At 36.2% G+C, this 21,791-nt stretch overlaps 1 protein-coding gene across 1 annotated transcript; it reads left to right on the plus strand.

Moving 5' to 3' along the window:
• The first annotated feature begins 2,213 nt into the window (after positions 1-2,213).
• On the plus strand, positions 2,214-4,238 carry LOC111877284 (protein translation factor SUI1 homolog). Its single transcript, XM_023873806.3, has 5 exons — positions 2,214-2,369; positions 3,121-3,220; positions 3,320-3,525; positions 3,634-3,687; positions 3,992-4,238. Exons 2-5 carry the CDS (start codon positions 3,184-3,186, stop codon positions 4,034-4,036), a joined length of 342 nt encoding a protein of 113 aa, XP_023729574.1. The 5' UTR covers positions 2,214-2,369; positions 3,121-3,183; the 3' UTR covers positions 4,037-4,238.
• Positions 4,239-21,791: the final 17,553 nt, after the last annotated feature.

The raw sequence follows: 21,791 nt of genomic DNA on the forward strand, positions 1-21,791 counted from the left end.
TATGTTCATATGTTTGTGTTCTTGTACATAAGATTTCTAGGCTTTTAATGTGTTCTTGTATGTTAGATTTCCTGAATTTTTGTCTGTGTTTATCTGGAGAGACGAAGAGTTGTGTATGTGTGTGTTGTTCGTCGGATCTAGGTAAACTTTCCGATGACTAAAGTTTCCGACGATTAGGTTTACAAAGGAAGCATCAATGTCGGCGGCGGCGGTGGTGACCGGTATTGACAACGGCGGTGACGTTGACTAGTGGTGGTGGTCTTTTGCGTTGTGAGTGTGTGTGTGTGTGTGTGTGAGAGAGAGAGAGTGTGTGGGGGGGGTAGGGGGTTATATTTTCTTTTTTTATTGACAAAACTGCATAAATGGTCCCTGTGGTTAGCTGAAAATTGCCACTTTGGTCCAAAAAAGTTTGGACTAGCACCAGAAGTCCAAACTTTTTATTTTGTTGCGAATTTGGTCCAATTTGTTTTAAACTTTTTTATAATGACACTATTGCCCTTACTTTTTGTTTTTCTCTTTTTATTTATTTATTTAACTACATTTATGATTACAAGAAAATAAAAAAAGAAAATATAACCCCCTACCCCCCCACACACACTCTCTCTCTCTCACACACACACACTCACAACGCAAAAGACCACCACCACTAGTCAACGTCACCGCCGCTGTCAATACCGGTCAACACCACCGCCGCCGACATTGATGCTTCCTTTGTAAACCTAATCGTCGGAAACTTTAGTCATCGGAAAGTTTACCTAGCTCCGACGAACAACACACACATACACAACTCTTCGTCTCTCCAGATAAACACAGACAAAAATTCAGGAAATCTAACATACAAGAACACATTAAAAGCCTAGAAATCTTATGTACAAGAACACAAACATATGAACATAGCTCATAGTACACACATACTCTGATGAACCTAGAAATGATTAAACACAAATGAGACCAGACAGACACATCTGTTCAAGATCTGATTAAACACATGACTCATCTACACTTTCCCTGAACTAAGGTTTTTTAGGCTAGCAACTATGGTGGTTATCCGATTTTCAAATCAGTCTTAGACCCACCCTCGGAAAACCAAAACCCTAGATCGGAGATATTGTGAAGACATTAACGTTTACAGATCTAGACGGAGGCGGCGAGATCGAAGATCGAAGCAAGGGTTAACAGATAAATGTCGGCGTTGTGAAGGTAGTCCCAAATGATGAAGACGATGGTGGTAGCCTCCATTTGGCTCTCAAGTTTCTAGCACCGACGGAGTCTAAATCAACCAAATAAACGAAGATAACGATCTCGCTGAACTCTTTGTCACTTGAGTTTCCAGCTTCGCCGCCACCGCCTTAATCTTTCAGGGTTAGGTTTTCACTGCCTGATGATTAGGTTTTTGGTGTCGGAGTTTGTAGATCAAGATACATTCCATCGAGCTTGTTTTCCAGCGGTGTTGCGAACCAGTTACATCCCATCGAACATTTTTTCCGGCGAGATAACGTAAATCGAAGGAGAAGGGTGAAATTTTTTTGGATTTGTCTAGAAGAAGATAAGGTGAGGATTTGTCTTGAAGAAGAAGGGGATGGAGGGTTTATGTTTGCCGGTGAGAAATTAACACACCCCCCAAAAAAAAGTTTGTCGAGATCGAGAGAGAGAGAGAGAGAGAGAATATTATTTTTGTTTTATTTTTAATTGGTTTTTAATTTCTATAATAAAAGAAAATTATAAAATAAAATAATAAAGGATAAATCCGTCATTATAAAATGTTTCAAAAATTTTGGACTAAAATCGCAACAAATTGAAAAGTTTGGACCTCTGGTGCTAGTCCAAACCTTTTTGGACCAAAGTGGCAATTTTCAGCTAACCATAGGGACCATTTATGCAGTTTTGTCTTTTTTATTTTCTTGTAATCATAAATGTAGTTAAATAAATAAATAAAAAGAGAAAAACAAAAAGTAAGGGCAATAGTGTCATTATAAAAAAGTTTAAAACAAATTGGACCAAATTCGCAACAAAATAAAAAGTTTGGACTTCTGGTGCTAGTCCAAACTTTTTTGGACCAAAGTGGCAATTTTCAGCTGACCACAGGGACCATTTATGCAGTTTTGTCTTTAATATATGAAAATTGTTTAGGGTCGGAGATGGTTTTAGTTTTAAAAGATAGAATGAAGTTGAATGTTGTAAGATAGTTCAGGGACTATGATTATAAATATATTCTTCCATAAAGATAAAGATGAATTCGTCGCTACTTTGCTTCTTTTCTTCACTTGTGATCGAACCGACTTAACTCGCCTGCTTGGATTTGTCCGGACTTTTTAGGGTTTCTTCTCTCCCTTGGTGTGCCCTCATTCAGAACCCTAATCGTTTGCCAGGTATTTGAGATATAGTTCAATAATTTATCATTGATTTTCTTTGCCCTGACATAATCATATTCTAAATGAACTGCAATCCTCTGATGAATTAGGTTTTTTATTTGGGTTTTCCCTAATTTTTACTGTTGATCTCTTTTTGTTTACCGCTGAAGCTGTTTTTTTGTGAAGATTACTTGATTCTTGTATGTATTTCTGATTAACAGTCTTCGCTTATTCCATCGATTGCGATTTTAGGGTTTTTGTGTTTATTATATATGTTAAGATTGATTCCTTGTATCCATGGGTTGTAGAAGTACGATATTGATGCAAGACCCATTTTCAAAAAGAAAGATTTCGATCATACCACCAATATAGAACTAGAGATTCTTGTTTTTTCTTCTTGGTTCTTTTGATCATCTTGGCATCCCACAAGATAATTAGATAACTAAATACGATTATTTTACAAAATCAAATCTCTCAACTCTCAAGCATGTTCTTCAATCAACTTATGTCAGTATTTCTGTGTGTGTGTGTAAAGATGGAAGATGATAAAGCCACCACAGTTATCGTGACATTTACCAAATTTTCTCAGATATTCTTCTCATTTTGGGTATTTTATTTGTAGATGTTTAGTGATATAAACTTATTATTTGTCGTCTGAATAATAAAGTTCATTATATTTCTTCATGAACTTGATTATCATGTATCTTAGAGTTGTTTATACCATGACTCCATCTTTTAAAGCTATAGTCTCCTTTTGATCTTTATACAGATCTAAGCAACACTTGTGTTAAGAAAAGCTTCGGTTTCCATTTCACTTTACCAGGAAACTTTCATGTCTGACCTCGACCTCCAGATTCCCACTGCTTTTGGTAAGTTCTTTCATCTCAACAAAAAATCTTACATTGTTAATACTGATTTTTCCAAATCTTGAAGGTAAATTTTTAATCTTTATTTTTTTGTTTCAAAAGACCCGTTTGCTGAAGCTAATGCTGAGGACTCTGGTGCTGGATCAAAAGAATACGTTCATATTCGTGTTCAACAGAGAAATGGTAGAAAAAGCTTGACAACTGTTCAAGGGTTGAAAAAAGATTTTAGCTACAATAAGATTTTGAAGGACCTTAAAAAGGAGTTTTGCTGTAATGGCACTGTTGTTCAAGATCCTGAACTAGGCCAGGTTTTTACTTTTATTTTTTTAAAATCTTACAAGCTTATTGTTATTATTATTATTTTATTTTTGCTTTTAAATTTCGGATTTCTCACATTCTCTTATGTTGTTTTGAAGGTCATTCAACTTCAAGGTGACCAGAGAAAGAACGTCTCTGCCTTTCTTACTCAGGTAACTTTTTTCAATGTATGCTAAATTGACTGAGTTTGAGTAAATGACCGTTTTACCCTTCTGTATGTAAATGATGGATTGATGGGTAAAATTAGTAAATAACAAATGACTTTATTTAAGAATTGTTATAAATCCATTTTGTTTTATTTAATAGTTAAGCATTGTTTGTTTTGATCTTGGAGAAATTCCAACTTTGTCAAATGTGTTGAGCTAAGAGATTTTTGCATTAGTATTAATTATATTATGAAATGACTTTTTTTTAAAAAATATTGTTTGTAAATGGATGTGTTTTGCTTTTGTGTAGGCAGGAATAGTGAAAAAGGATCATATCAAGATTCATGGATTTTAATTGGTGTGGTATCAGTGCTATGGTGGGCAATATAATATGCTGCAAGTGTACTTGTTATGGATATGAAGAAGTTAACATGTTATCTTTGCTATTATATGGTGTGATTGCGAATCTAGTAAAGACAAGATTATGAAAATGTTTTTAACATTCTGACATTAAGAATATAATAATAATGACTGAACAATGAACAGATATTATCACATGCCGCATTTTTTATACCATATGTTTTTTTATACAGTTATAAGACTTTGCTTTGAATAACAACTGAAAAGAAATTGCTTGTTGTGGGAGAAGAATAAAATGTGATGCATGCTTATTATGCTTGTTCTTGGAACAAAATGGAAGGTGGTTTGAAATTATTTATTTAACCTATTAAACTATATAATCTTTGACAGTTTTTTGCTTATTAAAGTTTAGAAGGATTTTGCTTACAAATCTGTTTGTTGCATTAATACTAATGTCTTATTTTATGTTGTTAAAAATGCCAAAAAGTTTAGAAGACGGGAATGTTTTCTTTATCCACTTGTTTAAAAAATGTTAAATTTATTTTCGACCAATTTGCAGAAAATAATCAGCCAACTAAATTATTTTACTGATTGTACCTTTTACTACGTATTTTTATGGTTAAAAGATGCGTAAAGATACAAATTAACAGCTACACATTTGTGATGAAAACAAATGAAGTAGTATAAATGTAACTCGCCATATCTGCAATGGATTTTGTCTGTGTATAACTAAAGCAAGCATTTTGCTTGATTATCTTAAAGCAACATAACTATGAAGTTGATTAAGAAACATTACAACTTTTTTCGAATAACGAGGTTTAAACCTTGGGTCCATCCACTTCGCTGCGAACTACCAGCTACGTGGATCAGGTAAACAATCCCCGAAGGAAGGTGGGTGACTGTCCAAGAGCTGAACCATGTTGTGAGAAGAGAACATGAGGCAACTCATTTGAAGTGGTCGCTATCAAGGCATACACTATACAAGTTAGTCAATAATGAAGTTTAGGTAAGAATAGATAATTAAGAAAGAAGATTAGTATCATTTTTACCAATACTTAGGGATGGCAGTAGGATAGGTGTGGGACGGTATTAGTGATCCCAATACCATACCCGGTTATAAAACTGTATCCAAACATGATCATGTCTCGATGAGTACCAATTAGCAAATACTCATTGGGTTTGTGGGGTTTAACAATGGGTATCGGTATTCCATTTATAGTCTAAAAACATTAAATATGTATTTGTTTGTGGCAAATTTTTCAGTCTTTTAGGAAAATTTTCAAATGAAAATGAATTTTTCTGTTTATTAAATTGTATGTAAATTTAAAATTTTGGTGTGATTTTGACCGATTTTGAATATTTCCACAAACAAATACATGTTTAATAAACAAAATTTTTCCCACCTATGACCGCCGAGGACCGTCAAGGCCGCCAAGGACTGTCAAACCCGAGTTTGACCGATTTTGACCATTTTTTTTTTTTTTTTTTTTTTTTTAGAGATAATAATTACAATACAAACTTAGAATTTCATAACAAACTAATCATTGTTATAACATTAATATAAAAAAGACAATATCATCAATTTCCATTATAAAAAGTAGTGAGTATATAACACGAAACATCACATATAATATTATAATATAGTTTGAAATCATATATCTTAGTAATAAAAATACAAATGGTCTGGTATATGGGACCGAATAATCGGATTTATATCTCTAGTGCCATAACAGGAGAAAATTATAAATTTAGCCAAATAAACTAATTATTTTGTAGAAAATACCCAAAAAAACCTAAATTACAAATTTAACCCTTAAAATCGCAGATGAATTAAACCCATCTGCGATTTCGCATTTCTATCTGCGAACGTACAAGTGCCTAAATCACATCTATGTTTTAGGTACTTGTACGTTCGCATATGGAACAGTCCATCTGTGATTTCATAGAGTTTTAGTATAAAAAAGGTTTTTTTTTCTTCATTTTTCACTAATTTTTAAGAGAAACTCTCTCCTAGTGATTTCCTTAGATACATAATGAACGATTTCATCAACAATCCCGAAAAGGGGCATATATACAGCGAAATAACAACAAAAATGATAACTTCTTGAAAAAATTTATATATAATAAGGTTATTTCGTAGTCAAACCCTATAAATTTCATAGTAAAAAAAAAACAAAAAAAATTCATAAAATCACAGGTGAAACGAGAGGAAATCGCAAATTGACATAGTCCATCTGCGATTTTAAGCTGGAAAAAGGGTATATATACAACTAAAAAAACCACCTGCGAACGTACAAGTGGTTAAAGCACGTATGTGCTTTAGCCACTTGTATGTTCGCAGATGACTTATACCCATTTGCGATTTTAGTGGCTACAAATGCAATTTGGGTTTTTTTTTGGCTATTTTCCACAAAGTCATTAGTGTATTAGGCTAAATTTGCAATTTTCTCCTATAACAATATTAAACCAACAAATATATTTAGAAAAAATCTCATACTCAGTCTCATAGCTATTACGCATCCCAAAAGTGTCAAGTTTGGTTTTTTCAAATCGGGTTTGGATATTTTTGACATCCTTACATTCGTCTAATTTACCCTTTTATATATAATAATCACAATACAAACTTATAATATATGAATTTCATGACAAACTAATCAATATCATAACATAAATATAAAAAGACAATATCATCAATTTTCACTTTAAGAAGTAGTAATTATACTTTCTATTTCTAAAATCACATAATATTATAATATAATTTTATATCATATATATTAATAATAAAAATATAAGTATTATAAAAATATAAAAGGTTCACGGACGGGTAAAGGGGACCGAGTATGAGATCGGATAATCAACCGGATATAACTCTAATACCATAACCATTTCAAACTCACAAATATATATAGAAAGCAAATCTCATACCCACCCATAACAATTTACTCGTCCCATAAGTTTCTGTTAAGTTTTTTCCTCTAGGTTTGAGTACTTTTGACAACCCTATCAATACGTATGCTTATGTTAAAACATAAAAATGGATTATAGTTAATTAAATATGAATTAACGAGCCAATAAATTTAAAACAGTTAGCTAAGATAGACAATATAGTATAATATAAAATAAGTTAAAAAGCGGTGTAGATATACACCTTTTAAAACTACAAATATATTTATTAAAAATATACTTTTTAAGTTTAGTAATAAATTAAACATCTACAAAAATTAAAAGTAAAATATTAATGAGCCTATGACTATCAACCAAATTAAAAATTACTGATTTGATCCAAAATATTTTGGCAAATCTACTTTAACACTATTGCTTACGTCAAAAATATAAAGTAATCTAATAAAAATAAAAAGTTACATTATTTTGAAGTACAGTCTTATTCAATGATTGCATCAAATGACAAAACCATGAACCTTTTTTGCTAACTAAATCCAAATAAAGTTACGCACTAACACCATGGTCCCCGCCGGCTGTGGGTGCGGCCAGGGGTCTTAGACTAGACCCTTTCACTTCGGGCCCTCATTTCTTCTTATTTCCCTTGTAATGCAGTATAAAATGTTCCTTTAATATATTTTTCTTTATGGGTATGATTTGTATTTTGACTTATTGTTATTGTTTTTGTTTTATTTTTTTGTTTTGTTTGTTTTTTTTTTTATTGTAAGTTATTCTTTTTAATTTTCTAATTTCTCGGCTATCTAACCTAACCGTCTGAATCGTCTGACCGTTAAAAACGTTTAAATGACGGTTTATCATTGTTTCTTTTACCTCATTTATCTTCTCAAAAGCTGCATATAAATCAAATCTAATCAAACCCCTAAGAACCAAATGTACAACTAAAAGTCTAAAACTAAAATGAAAAGTCATGACGTTCTGATTTCTTCTTTTTCTTCTTTTTCTTCTTGTTTTTTTTTAAAAGGGTTAAAAAAATCTATCGATTCAATATACAAATAAATGGAAGTTCCATTAATTTGGCATCTACGTTCAACCAAAAATCATACCTCAGAAACCAAGAAATTAAAGTATTGTCGTGTTTGGTGTTTAACTACAATGACGACTTAGTGTTTATGAAGCTTTTATTCATTCATGATAATGGAAGCTTCATCAATTCGAAATCTACAAACTACATTCACCCTAATTGATGGATACTCTCTCTCTCTCTCTCTCTCTCTCTCTCTCTCTCTCTATATATATATATATATATATATATATATATATATATATATATATATATATATATATATATATATATATATATATATATATAGGGTTAGGTTCATTTGAGACCACTTATATTTTGTGAGACCGTGAGACGCATTTGTTTATTTTTTTTTATTTTTTTTTTTATTTTTTTTTAGTTAATTCATGTTCCGAAAATAATATTTAAAAAAAGAATTTTTTGATTTTTCCATTTATTTTGCATTTTAAAATTATTTTTAGAATATGTACAGTGTAATATTCTATTTAGAATATTTCACGTATTTTTCAAAAAAAAAATAGAATTTTTTTTTAATTTTTTTTAATTTTTTTTATTTTTTTAGTTAATTCAAGTTCCGAAAATAATATTTAAAAAAAGAATTTTTAGATTTTTCCATTTATTTTGCATTTTAAAATTATTTTTTTAGAATATGTCAGTGAAATATTCTATTTAGAATATTTCACGTATTTTTCAAAAAAAAAAAAACGGAATTTTTTTTATTTTTTTTTATATTTTTTTTATATTTTTTTTAGTTAATTTAAGTTCCGAAAATAACATTTAAAAAAAGAGTTTTTGGATTTTTCCATTTATTTTGCATTTTAAAATTATTTTTAGATTTGGTCTCACGGTCTCACAAAATTAGAATGGTCTCAAATGAACCTGAACCTATATATATATATATATATATATATATATATATATATATATATATATATATATATATATATATATATATATATATATCAAAACCCTTGAAAATGCCTACATGGAAATAGCAATGTACTATGAGGATGCCATAAGTACAACCGCAATACCAACAAACAAAATCTGATTGTGCCGCCAACCAAAATATTGGAAGGTTTTACTATGGCTTTGCATTTTTTGGATTTATCATATGAGTTATTATACAAATATAAGAATATGGCTGTAGCTATGTCCCTTATTGCCTACATGGTGTAGATCGAATTCCTTATTTGCTCCTAACGAGTAGTCCAGAAGGTATGCTGCATAAATGAGCAACGACTAGGTTAGAAAGCCATATCGAGGGTTGGACCCTAATATTGCTCTCCGATGCCTAAGTTAGAAGTTGTATAGGGTCTATCAGAATTACTAAGAGTTTTGAAAGGGTTTTTGAATGATTACCTTCTTCTTTAATATGGAAAGGCTTTTATTGGCTCTCCCTTATCCTTAAGTACGAGGTTATACCTGGTCGTTTGGTAATATCTGGGTAAAGACAACTTTCTGTCCCTTGCACGAATTGTTATTTTATCGCCAAAGATCTCTTTTTCCCGAAATATGGGATATAACTTGTATGTTGCTTTTTATACGTTGTGCTTAGGATTATCTATTAGGTTTACTTTAGACAGTTGTTGGTTATTCTTTCATCAATCGGGTTGGATATATCTAGGTTGATAAGGTCCTTTCTCCTAAGTTGGGTCTCTTACTACGATTCCCGTTATTGCCCGATCTATGTATGTCAGGCTGGTATCTTTTCCTTATTTGATAATCGGCATGGGTACACCATTAAGCCCCACAGTCTGAAGGGTTAAATAATGGCGCGAAAAATTATTTTTCCGTTCAGACTTAAAAAGCTTCTTGGGTAACAAAACGTTTCGTGTGTGTCTATTGTTAGTTTGCATTAAATGCCCCTACCGTCAATCAGTCACATCTATGTATATGATTGGATTTTCTTATTTAATGCTCTTCCTTGTTATCTTTATTATTTAACGGGTAAACACTATTTTAGAATCTTCCATTCTTTTGATCTGTATATTTTCTTCATAGTGATTTTGTCATGGCTTGTGACAGGTCATCCATTGTTTGTGATGTTGAAAGCTTTACCTTAGATCGGTACATTCATGAGTACCAACTTTTTGATGTTGACACGTCATCAATTTTTTGTGATGTTGACAACTTTACCTTAGATCGGTACATGCATGAGTACCAACTTTATGAGGTGTATGGTGTCAACATTTCGTCATCATCAGCCTACATTCTTGATGCTCCCAATGGCAATGTAGGTTTTTACCTTCGGCACCTTGCATGTGGGTTGAGGCTTCATCCATCATCCTTCTTCTTGGAAGTTTTGTGTTTTTACGATATTCATCCTGTGTAACTTTGTCCAAATGTTGTGTCCAAAGTTATAGCTTTCGAATCTTATTGTGCTGGTCTTCACGTTCCTCTCCACGTTTTATTGTTTTGATACTTCTACCATTTGAAAAAAAAAATACTACGACTGGTATTATTTTAGCAGTCGTCATTTTCCTCTCTCTCCCGATTTGCCTAGTATGAATGGCAGATGGAAAAGCAGGTTTTGTTGGGTGGATATCAATAGTCTTTGCCTCCTTTAGCTCTTGGTCCTCTTCCTAAGTTGGATGATTTTGTGTCATTTCCATATGGGTTATTTAAGCATGTCTTTGATTTTTCTTGTATGTGCATAAGATGGTCTTTCTTTCCAGAAGTTGTTCTTGCACTTTGTCATATGAGCTCCATATGAAAAGCTTGTAATCAGTTGCTCGTGCTATCAGTTCTTCATCCAGGTATGCATTTAATTTTTCTCTTTTAATCATTCTATGTTAAAGTTGACTCGAGAGTTTGGATCATGTGCATGGAGAATTTGGATCACTTGGAGCTCAATGGAGCACTTGGGGTTCATGGAGCATGTGACAAAGGAACCGATCATCTGAGAAAGGAATGGATCATCTAACAAAGGAACAGATCAAGTGACAAAGGAACGGACCGTACAAAAGGGGGTTTGGAGCATCTAGAAGAGGTTTGGAGCACTTAGGAGTGATATGGAGCAACAAAGGGACCTTGTTGTGCCATATGTTGAAAGGTGTAACACTCATGAAACCATGATAAATTTAAAATTTTTAAAACCAACCAATTTCACAAATTATTTACAACATAGTTTTCAAAACATGTTCAGCATCAGTGTCTCCTAAAATCATAAGTCAAAACATGAAGATGTGTTCGGTCACACCTTCGCCTTCCCGCGATCATCCGTAGTACCTGAAACATAACCCAAAACTGTAAGCCAACGCTTAGTGAGATCCCCCAAAGTACCAAAACAAGCAAATAATATATACAATAAAAGATAGCATACAGACAGAGCCTTCAGCCTGACAAGACCGCCTCGTAGGCCTATATACTATTTGGACCGCTCACAGAACCTTCAACATGACTGGACCCCCTCATCGCACCTTCAGCCTATCTGGACCATTCTCGGGGCCTTCGGCCTGACTGGTCCGCCTCACATACCTTCAATCTATCCGGGCCGCCCTGGGTTTCTTGGACTTTAGCACAAAGCAAGACCACCTCAACCCAACACACCATCACATATCAACATATATCATATCCACCCTTGGTAGCATATATAGACAGTCATACAAATCTAACAGATCACTAAGAATAACATCATCCTATATACCAAGATACAGATCTAACCGATCATTACTACATACAATCATGCGAAAAATCAGGATAACAATCCAAAGGGCCGGCCTTGGTGCCTTCGGCCCAAAAGTATAGTGAGGAAAACTCACCTCGCAAACTGAACAGAAGTTGATGAGGTCTCGACTCCGAATCTTAGCTCTCTAACTGACACCTATTCCCACCAATTGACCAATTCCATCAAAATCCCAAAATACCCTCAAGGTCAAACTTGGTCAAAGTCAAAGTCAACTATCCTCACGTCCTGGACAGGCCTTGGTCACATCGTGATAGAGAACCCGATCTGATTCCCACTCGACTCGACCCAAACTGGTCAAATCAATCAAAGAAACCACTTGAACTGGCATCATGACATGAACATCCATTCTCACGTCATGACCTTTAAGGGTTCTAATAGAAACGGGACTGCTCCGCTTCTCACGTCGTGGGATCTCACACCCTACGTCGTGAGCGCTGTCTAAGGCTAAAAATCACCATTTTAATTCCTTATTCCATTAAGTCTTCGATTCCATTTCTTCCAGAAGCTAAGGGGAACCCTAAGGTTCATAAAAATGTTTTCTTTATGGCCATGCATGCACCAAACATGATCATCCATTTTCTAGGACAAAAAAGGAAGAAATGGGCTTCAAACTTGCATACATGCCTCAAATCTATACCAACTTCTATCTAAACACTATAAGGTTCTTGGGAATCTTAAAATCCATAAAGTTTCTGACTTTATGGATCTACTCCACTCAATCAATCAATAACATCAATAAAATGGAAAAAACTCAAGATCTACCCATGCTAAGCAATAAAGTTGGAACCTTGGATACTTACAAGGGTCCAAAAGCAAGAAAAGATGATGATGATGCTGATTCTTTGCCCACACCAAAACTAGAGTACTTCCTTCTTCTTCTTTTCTTCTTCCCACAAGCTAAAAACGCACCCAAATGACAAAGGATCTTATGGAGTGGTAAGATTAGGGTTTCTGGAGGCTTATAGAGTGATAGAGGTTGAGGGTGAGATACCCTATCCCTATCATTCCCTTAAATACCAAAAACTTAGGGTTTTTAGTCATTAGTCGCCTTCACGTCGTGAGCACTATACTTCTCACGCCGTGGACTTTTAAATGATGCACGCATCCAGATCAATCCTCACGATGTGAAAAGGTAATCTTCACGTCGTGAGTAGGGCAATTACTTAAACTTATAACTTCGCACTATTAAAGATAAGGCATACTTGATCTGGGTGTTACAACTCTCCCCCAACTTAAATCAGACTTCATCCTCGAAGTCAACTGTTGCGAACAACTCCGGGTAATGCTCCCGCATCTCAGCCTTTGGCTCCCAGGTCCACTCAGAACCTCTCTGCTGCTGCTAATGTACCTTTACCAAAGGTATCTCCTTGTTGCACAGGACCTTCATCTTCTTTTCTATAAAAGCTACCAGCCTCTCAACATAGTTCAGGCGCTCATCGACCTGAATATCATTCAACGTAACCACTACCTCACTATCCAACACACACTTCCACAACTGAGAGACATGGAAAGTGTTATGAATCTAACTGAGCTCCTCAGGTAGATCAAACCTAAGCAACACGACCACAACCCCGAGCATACCATAGCCTTCCTAAGGCAATCGAAACCAACCCTAGTAGGGATCTCCACCCCGAAGTTGGACGAATCATGCTCAGCCTCAAACAATCTCATGCAAAATAACTACGTCTACTCAACCTAAAATCTAAAATCTCAAATTGGTCTGACTCCCTGACAGACCGCCCATACTATATTGTTGCTAATTCCATTCTACTTATCCCCCAAACGACTACTCAACTTATGATAACCGGAAGTTCCCACTAGAAGAAAGATTCACAGACCATACGTTGTTGTTGAAAGCCTTTCACTTAAGCAAAGGGACATATATTCCTTCAAGGGAAAGCTCATCCCAATGACAACAATTTCCCATGAATATAATGAACAACATGAGACAAACTGGGAGATGAACCTTCTAGTATTAAACAAGACTCTGCTTCCTTTAACTCCCGAACCAACATACCACTGCTGGAATTCCGAAACCCCATACTTGCCTAACCCCCACATAGTTAGAACCAAACCAAACCTTAATAACATGAATCTGATATGCCATCAAAAATGATACCACACTTTATCCCGGAACCCTTCAACTGATACCCTTGGCATACATATTCCTTAATTCACACTCTACTAAAATGAATACCTTGCACATAAACACCCATGATTCCCAACGTAAGTTCCCACCAAAACCAACTTGGTACCTAACTCATAACCCGAGATCCAAGGACCTACACTTGCATTTCACCTGAAATCTTCTGATTCACGGCAACCCCTCACTAAACTTAGATATAACGTTTTCCCCTAACCATCATTCGGACTACTAATCTCACACCTGGTCCAGCCACCAGGTTCCCAAGAGCCCGAAAGACAAGGATATCCTAACCTAAGCATCCCCCTGCGCCACTTATTGACCACGCAATAAATCATGCAACCCAAGATCCAAAACCTCGACCTTACGGTCTCTAATAGGTCCCACCTGAATTTTCATATACATATGGCCTTGCCCACATGTCCCACCCTTCTAGAGCTACATAGGATTGACTCTGCCTCGGACCCGAACGATCCTCAACCTGAAACAAAGGAATGATCTCCAACAACCCTTCCTGTCGTGACCAAGGCATGAACTAACCCCCTTTTATACTCATGACCACCTTAAACGATTGCCTACCTCAAGCTGGTGAATGTTACGATCCCATCACAGTCTTACAACACTTCCAACCACCCAAGGTCTTACCGCACCCATACCATCACAACCCTACTCACCCTGAGTCGAAACCAGTATCCAACTGCATCCGATCAGGTGTTTGGGTCATGCTTCAAACCCCCAAAGCCTTCATTAAACCACAACAGACAGCAAGGCTCTAACACAACCCTCAAATTGGATCTATCCACAAGCCTACTATACATCATAGAAGAAACGTTGACCTGTTATTGGAAGTTTCCTGAAATCCTAACTTACACAACCTCAATCCAGACAACCACTTGCATCGCTTCCCTCTTCACTGGGATGTGAAACTTACCCTAGTTCCACACCCGAGTCAGCTCCTGAAGATTTTGATCGATTCTCCCCCACTTGGATTCTTCGAAGCTCTCCCATCTCACAAAATTTGTTAGGTTACCGACTCATCTTATCCTCATGAACCAACTATGACCTGCATCTACTACTAATAGCGTTCCAATACTAGACGATCTCGATGATTGTCCAACTCTTGAATTCCCAAAGAATGCTCCCCGAACCTAGCAAGTATGGTAATCCCAATCACTTATCATGATACTCCACCAAATCCTTAAACCCTTTATGCTAGTGACTAAGACCATAACCCTTGCTCTGAATTGTCAAATCTTTACCCTAACTTCTCATCCTCAAATGAATCTCTGAATTCTAACCACCTACAATCCTTGGTGATTATAAATTCCCCTGGCACTTCCAAAGACCAAACGAATCATGTGACCGACAACACCAACTCCTTGCTACCGCTCCTTCCCTAGCAACGGTAGCGATTGAACCTAAAGGTTCTCTCATGGACAACTGTCGGTCCTAACTGAACGAATGCTATCATGCCCAAACTCCAACTTAATTGATGAACTATTCCTGTTACTTTGACAATAGATCTTCCAATCCATACCCCTGAACTGGACCTACTAAAGGAACCAGAACAATCCACTAAACCACTAAATCCCTCCTATCAAGATACATCCCACCGATGACTCTTGGCATGCAAAATGGCATATGAAGATTCATAATACATAAATCAGGAAAAACAGAGAACTAACCCAACGATACTACTTACCAATACCCAACAAGATTCCAAGGCAGATACAACACCGATCAAGAACAATTTCGCCATAAAATCAATACCGAATTGGGGTTCAAATTACATACCAAAGATTTCTTGCGGCTCAACCTTGACCTCCTGAGGAACGATGAGCGTTGGTACCTGAATTCCCTCCACCTCCAAAGCAGGATAGTTGGACCTGAAATGACATGGTGACAGTGAAAGAAAATACGATCCTTCTTACAATCCCGTTGCACATGCCCTCTTTCCCCACACTTGAAACAACTGAACTTATGACAAGTAAATCCGTGAGTTCCCCCACACTTTCCATACACCTCATGATTCTCTTGAATTCCAGTACCCAGGTCAGCAGCCTCAGTCTCCTCGTCCTCTGCTGAAAGGGCCCTCCTCCTCTTTCTTATTTGTATCCCCACAACCAGATCTCCTCCAGTAGTCATCTTATTAGCAGCACCTCTCACAGTCTGCAAAGCTACAGTTTGCTCAGCGATCCTGGCAATTACCCTACCAGTGATCCGATTTACGACACCATATAATTCTTCTTGCAAAATATAAAAACCTCCACGACAATCATCTCCCGCATCTGATCGATGGACAACATTGGCCTATCCTGGCCATTAGTTCCTGATCCCGATCCAGATCCAGCCTCCAATCACCTCGTCATCACCAAACTGAACATAAACCAGCGAGATATCAAATGAAACACATATCATACCAGGGGATCTAACTCCCAACAAGGCCCAAGAGGTTGTGACTTCCTTGCTACGCGTACGGGTCCTGTGCTTTCAGTAGTAAGGGCCCATACTACCTTCCACACCAACCCTACCAATACCTGCACACTAGCTGATGTGCACGAAAGTACCCACTAGTTTTATAATTTATAACCTAACTAACTAACTAACTAAAATGCACCTAGGCAGTGAACCTAGTCGAATTATAAAATAGTTTGGTAATTCGGGTGTCAATCACAGGGAACAGTGTTGACTAATTAATTTATTTATTACTAAACTAACATAATTACTAATGAGCTAAAAAGGGGTTTTTATCTGATTTTACAAGATCAGACTAACTTAATTCTTTAACAAAAACTAAATCAATAAACAAAACACTTTTATTAGTTCGAATCCGCTTTCACTCAATGGTTATACATTAGCTAGGACTATTACTGTTGGTTACCAATTAAAGAAGTATTAGCAATTTAGTTCTAAATCTACTAATTATTAATCAATTCATGTAAATCTATGTATGGTCACACAATAGTTAACAAAGAATCAATTATTAAATAATATTGGAGCCATGAAAGATTGATTAATCAAAACACAATTACAGTCATAATATGAGTTCTCTAACACAGCTTAATTCAATGATTCAATTACTTATCTAAGATTGGTTTGATCTTAACTCTAATAAACTAGTGTTCACTATATTATTAGGTATTCAAATTCATGCAGATTTGTGTTCACTAACTACACAGAACAAGAATTTAAAGCAATCAAATAATTAATTAAAGCATGCTAAGTAAAATCAATCAACACAAGCGTATCACCAACAAGTAAAGTCAAATCTAATGCATTAAAACCATGAGTTCCAACTTCATCTAGCTAACAGAAGCAACTAGATTTAGTTGGACATACTAACAGCTAAACAAACAAAAACTATAATCAAAGACATGTTTAAGTGTACCAGTCTATAAACCAAATTATGAACTTCTTTTTCTTTGGTGTTAAAACCAACTTCCAGATCTTCTTTTCTTATGAATTTCGTCTCCAGGAACCCTTCTAAGCCAGCCAAAAGTCCTTCCAATCGTAATGGGCAAAGATATTTTTATTCTCTTCAAATTTACCGTTCACGTCGTGAGAATTTAAAACTCACGTCGTGAACTCGAGGTAATCGTGATCGGCAAGAATTCCTTCACCCGGATGCTTATCTTCTAACTCTTTCTACTCATGTCGTGAACCATCACCTGTTCACGTTTTGAGTACGTCTTTTTTGGGTGTTTTTCTTGTCTTTCAAGCCTTCAACCTCCAAAGTTCCATTCTTTAACGCTTTTAGTCCCTTTTCTTCAAAATGTCTTCTTTTTGGCTGTAAAATATAATTTAACCTTATAAGTACCATTATTCTATGCAAATGACCAAAATATATAAAAATGTACTTAAATATTGCCTAAAAATATGTATAAATATGGCAATATCACTAGCATAATCATACACTTTATCCTCACTTCCTAGAGGAAGACTAAACATAATGCAATTGGCCGGCTAACCCCACATAACTCACCATACCACTAACTTCCACACGACCCACCATTGGTGTAACTATCAAATGAATACAATCACATGCCTCACGACTTAAACAATCGTAGACTAAAATATTCAATCCTACAACGGTTGGACTAGACAAGAGTTGCGTTGCAAGACCAAATCCCTTACCCTAAGATCGTTTAACCCATGAAGCATGTGACTTAGCGTATTCACTCAATATTCAGTACACACGTGAAAGAGTTATACAATAATCAATCATGTATTCTATAAGATATAAGGCATCATATATCAAGAAATTCTATCATACAGTTCCTAAAGATCCATATCCTGTTACTAGCATGTTGTTATAACATATTACAACGTAATCTCAAATAAATGTGTGGTAATTTGGGGTCTACTTACTGGCTTCGGCTGATCATACACATTGCATCCTCCTTGATTATTTTGAAAACCATTGGAAAATTGTTTTAATAATCTTTTTCCTTAGTTTGAGATTGGATTCGCACGTGTGTTCCTCCAATTCACTAAAACCAAGGCTCTGATACCAACTTGTAACACTCATAAAATTATGATAAATTTAAACTTTTTAAAACCAACCAGTTTCACAAATTACTTACAACATAGTTTTCAAAACATGTTCAACATCAGAGTCCCAAAATCATAAGTCAACACATGAGGATGGGTACGGTCACGCCTTCGCCGTCATGCGATCATCCGTAATACCTGAAACATAACCCAAAACTGTATGCCAATGCTTAGTGAGATCCCCCAAAGTACTAACACAAGCAAATAACATATACAATTACATAGAACATGCAGACAAAGCCTTCAGCCTGACTGGACTACCTCGTAGGCCTACAGACTATCTGGTAGCTCACAGAACCTTCAACATGATTGGACCACCTCACCGGCCCTTCAACCTATTTGGAGCGTTCTTCGGGACTGGTCTGCCTCATGGGCCTTCACTCTATCCGAGTCGCCCTAGGTTTCTTGGCCTTTAGCAAAAAGCAAGACCGCCTCAACTCAACACACCATCACATATCAACATATATCATATCAACCTTAGCTACCATATACAGACAGTCATACATATCTAATAGATCACTAAGCATAACATCATCCTAAATACCAAGATACAGATCTAACCAATGACTGCAACATACAATCATGCGACAAATCAGGATAAAAATCCAAAGGGCCGACCTTGGTGCCTTTGACCCAAAAGTACACTGAGAAAAACTCACCTCGCAAACTGAACAGAAGATGATGAGGTCTCGAATCCAAATCTCATCTCTCTAATCGACACTTATTCCCACCAATTGACCAATTCCATCAAAATCCTAAAATACCCAATATACACTCAAGGTTAAACTTGGTCAAAGTCAAAGTCAGCTATCCTCAGATCATGGCCAGGCCTTGGTCACGCCGCGACAACGAACCCAATCCAATTCCCACTCGACTTGACCCAAATAGGTCAAATCAGTCAAAGAAACCACCTGAACTGGCATCACAACGTGAGCATCCATTTTCATGTCGTAACCTCCATGGGTCCTAATAGAAACAGGACTGCTCTGCTTCTCACTTCGTGGGATCTCACACCCCACGTCGCGAGCGTTGTTTGAGGCTAAAAATCACCATTTTAAGTCCTTATTCCATTAAGTCTTCAATTCCACTTCTTCCAGAAGCTAAAGAGGACCCCTACGGTCCATAAAAGTGTTTCCTTTATTTCCATACATGCACCAAACATGATAATCCATTTTCTAGGACAAAAAGGGAATAAATGAGCTTCAAACTTACATGCATGCCTCAAATCTATACCAACTTCCAGATCTAAACACTATGGGGGTTTTTGGGACTCTTAGAATCCATAAAGTTGCCAACTTTATGTATCTACTCCACTCGATCAAGCAATAACATCAATAAAATGGACAAAACTCAATATCTACCCATGCTAAGTAATAAAGTTGGAGCCTTTGATACTTACAAGGGTGCAAAAGCAAGAAAAGATGATGATGATACTGAATCTTTGCCCACACCAACACTAGAGTACTTGCTTTTTCTTCTTTTCTTCTTCCTACAAGCTAGAAGGTCACCCAAATGACAAAGGATCTTAAGGACAGGTAAGATTAGGGTTTCTGGAGGCTTAGATAGTGATAGAGGTTGAGGGTGAGAAACCCTAGCCCTCTCATTCCTTTCAATACCAAAAACTTAGAGTTTTTGGTTGTCATCCGCCTTCACGTCGTGAGCACTATATTGCTCATGTCGCGGACTTTTAAATGCTGCATGCGTCCAGATCAATCCTCATGACATGAAAAGGCAATCTTCACGTCGTGAGCAGGGCAATTACTGAAACTTATAACTTCGCACTATTAAAGATAATACATACCTAATCCGGGTGTTACAAAGGGATGGGCCAAGAAGGATGTTGTTGCGCCAAGGGCATTCCTTCCTGTTCCATTATGCTCCTATTGCGCCATGGGGTACTCCTATTAAGCCATGGAGTATGCTCTTGCGCCATACATGGCCTCGTTGTGCCATGTATGTTCTTGTTGTGCCAACGTGGTGTTGTTGCTCCAATATTGATGTTCTTGTGCCACACTTGAATCCTGTTGCGCCATTCATACACTTTTTGCGTCGTCAAGGTGCAAGTTCGACCATCTTGGCCCTTGATGAGCCAATTAAGCTATGAAATCCTCTATGATGCTCTAGATCGTTCAAGGATGCTCATAAGTTGGTATTTATCAAGTAGTACACCATGTTGTGCTACCATGATGGATATTGGCCCATTAGGGTTTTAGGTATGATTCCTCAAGTATAAATAGGGATGCATGTAGAGTCATCTGAGATGTCTTGTGTCTTGTATCTTGGATCCTATGTGAGTAGAACAAATATATGGTGAATTGTACTTGTAACCTCTGTTTGAGAACTTTGAAATAAAGAATACTCCCCTCCTGCCCATAGAAGTAGGTCACCTTGACCGAACTACGTAAATAATGTGTCTTTGTGTGCTTATAGTTTTGCTTGTTTTTCGCATTACTTCCTAACAAGGGTAATCAGAACTTGGCAAGTGGCATCAGATTTATTCTGAGTCTTGACAATCATTGTCTGTTTTCCCTAACAAGAGGTATCAGAGCTGCTGTTGGTGTTCTGTTGATTGAATATGGCATCTCACAAGTTCGATTTGGAGAAGTTCAATGGTTCGAATGATTTCACTTTGTTGAAAGTGAAGATGAAGGCTCTTCTGGTTCAATAAGGATGTGCAGCAGCACTGGAAGGAGAAGCGAAACTGCCAAAGGATAAGGCGTCTGAAAGGAGGGTGGATATTCTTGAAATAGCGCATAACGTTATTCTTTTGAGTTTGATAGACGAAGTACTGAGAGAGGACATGGATCAAATGAGTGCTGATGGGCTTTGGAAGACATTGTGTGACAAGTATCAGAACATATCTCTGATAAACATGCTATACCAAAAGCAATATTTGTATACTCTTAGGATTTCGGAAAGCACCCAAATGAAGGATCATATGGACAACTTCAATACGATCATCTTGTACCTACATGGTGTGAATGTAAGGATTGAAGATGAAGATCAAGCACTTATCTCTTATGTTCACTGCCGAATTCTTATGAGAATTTCGTTGATACCATGTTGTATGGTAGGGCAAACTTTTTACAAGATAGAGATACGATTTACACATAAGGAAAAACATCAGATTTTTCTACACGTAAACTCTTATGAACTCACCAACTTTATGTTGACTTTTAAAATGGCATGTAATCATAGGAAACATTTAAGCTCGGATCAGTGGAACCACTTTTGAAGACAATATACCAAATATCATTGCTTGAACTTTGTGATATTTGTACAGGAACTACTCTATTTGATAACATACAAAACTTGTAGTGTATTTTAATATCAATTAACATTTGGATCATGAAACTTATCTAATCATATTGTAACACCATGAA

The sequence above is a fragment of the Lactuca sativa genome, chromosome 7 (genome assembly GCF_002870075.4).
Source record: "Lactuca sativa cultivar Salinas chromosome 7, Lsat_Salinas_v11, whole genome shotgun sequence".
Taxonomy (NCBI): domain Eukaryota; kingdom Viridiplantae; phylum Streptophyta; class Magnoliopsida; order Asterales; family Asteraceae; genus Lactuca; species Lactuca sativa.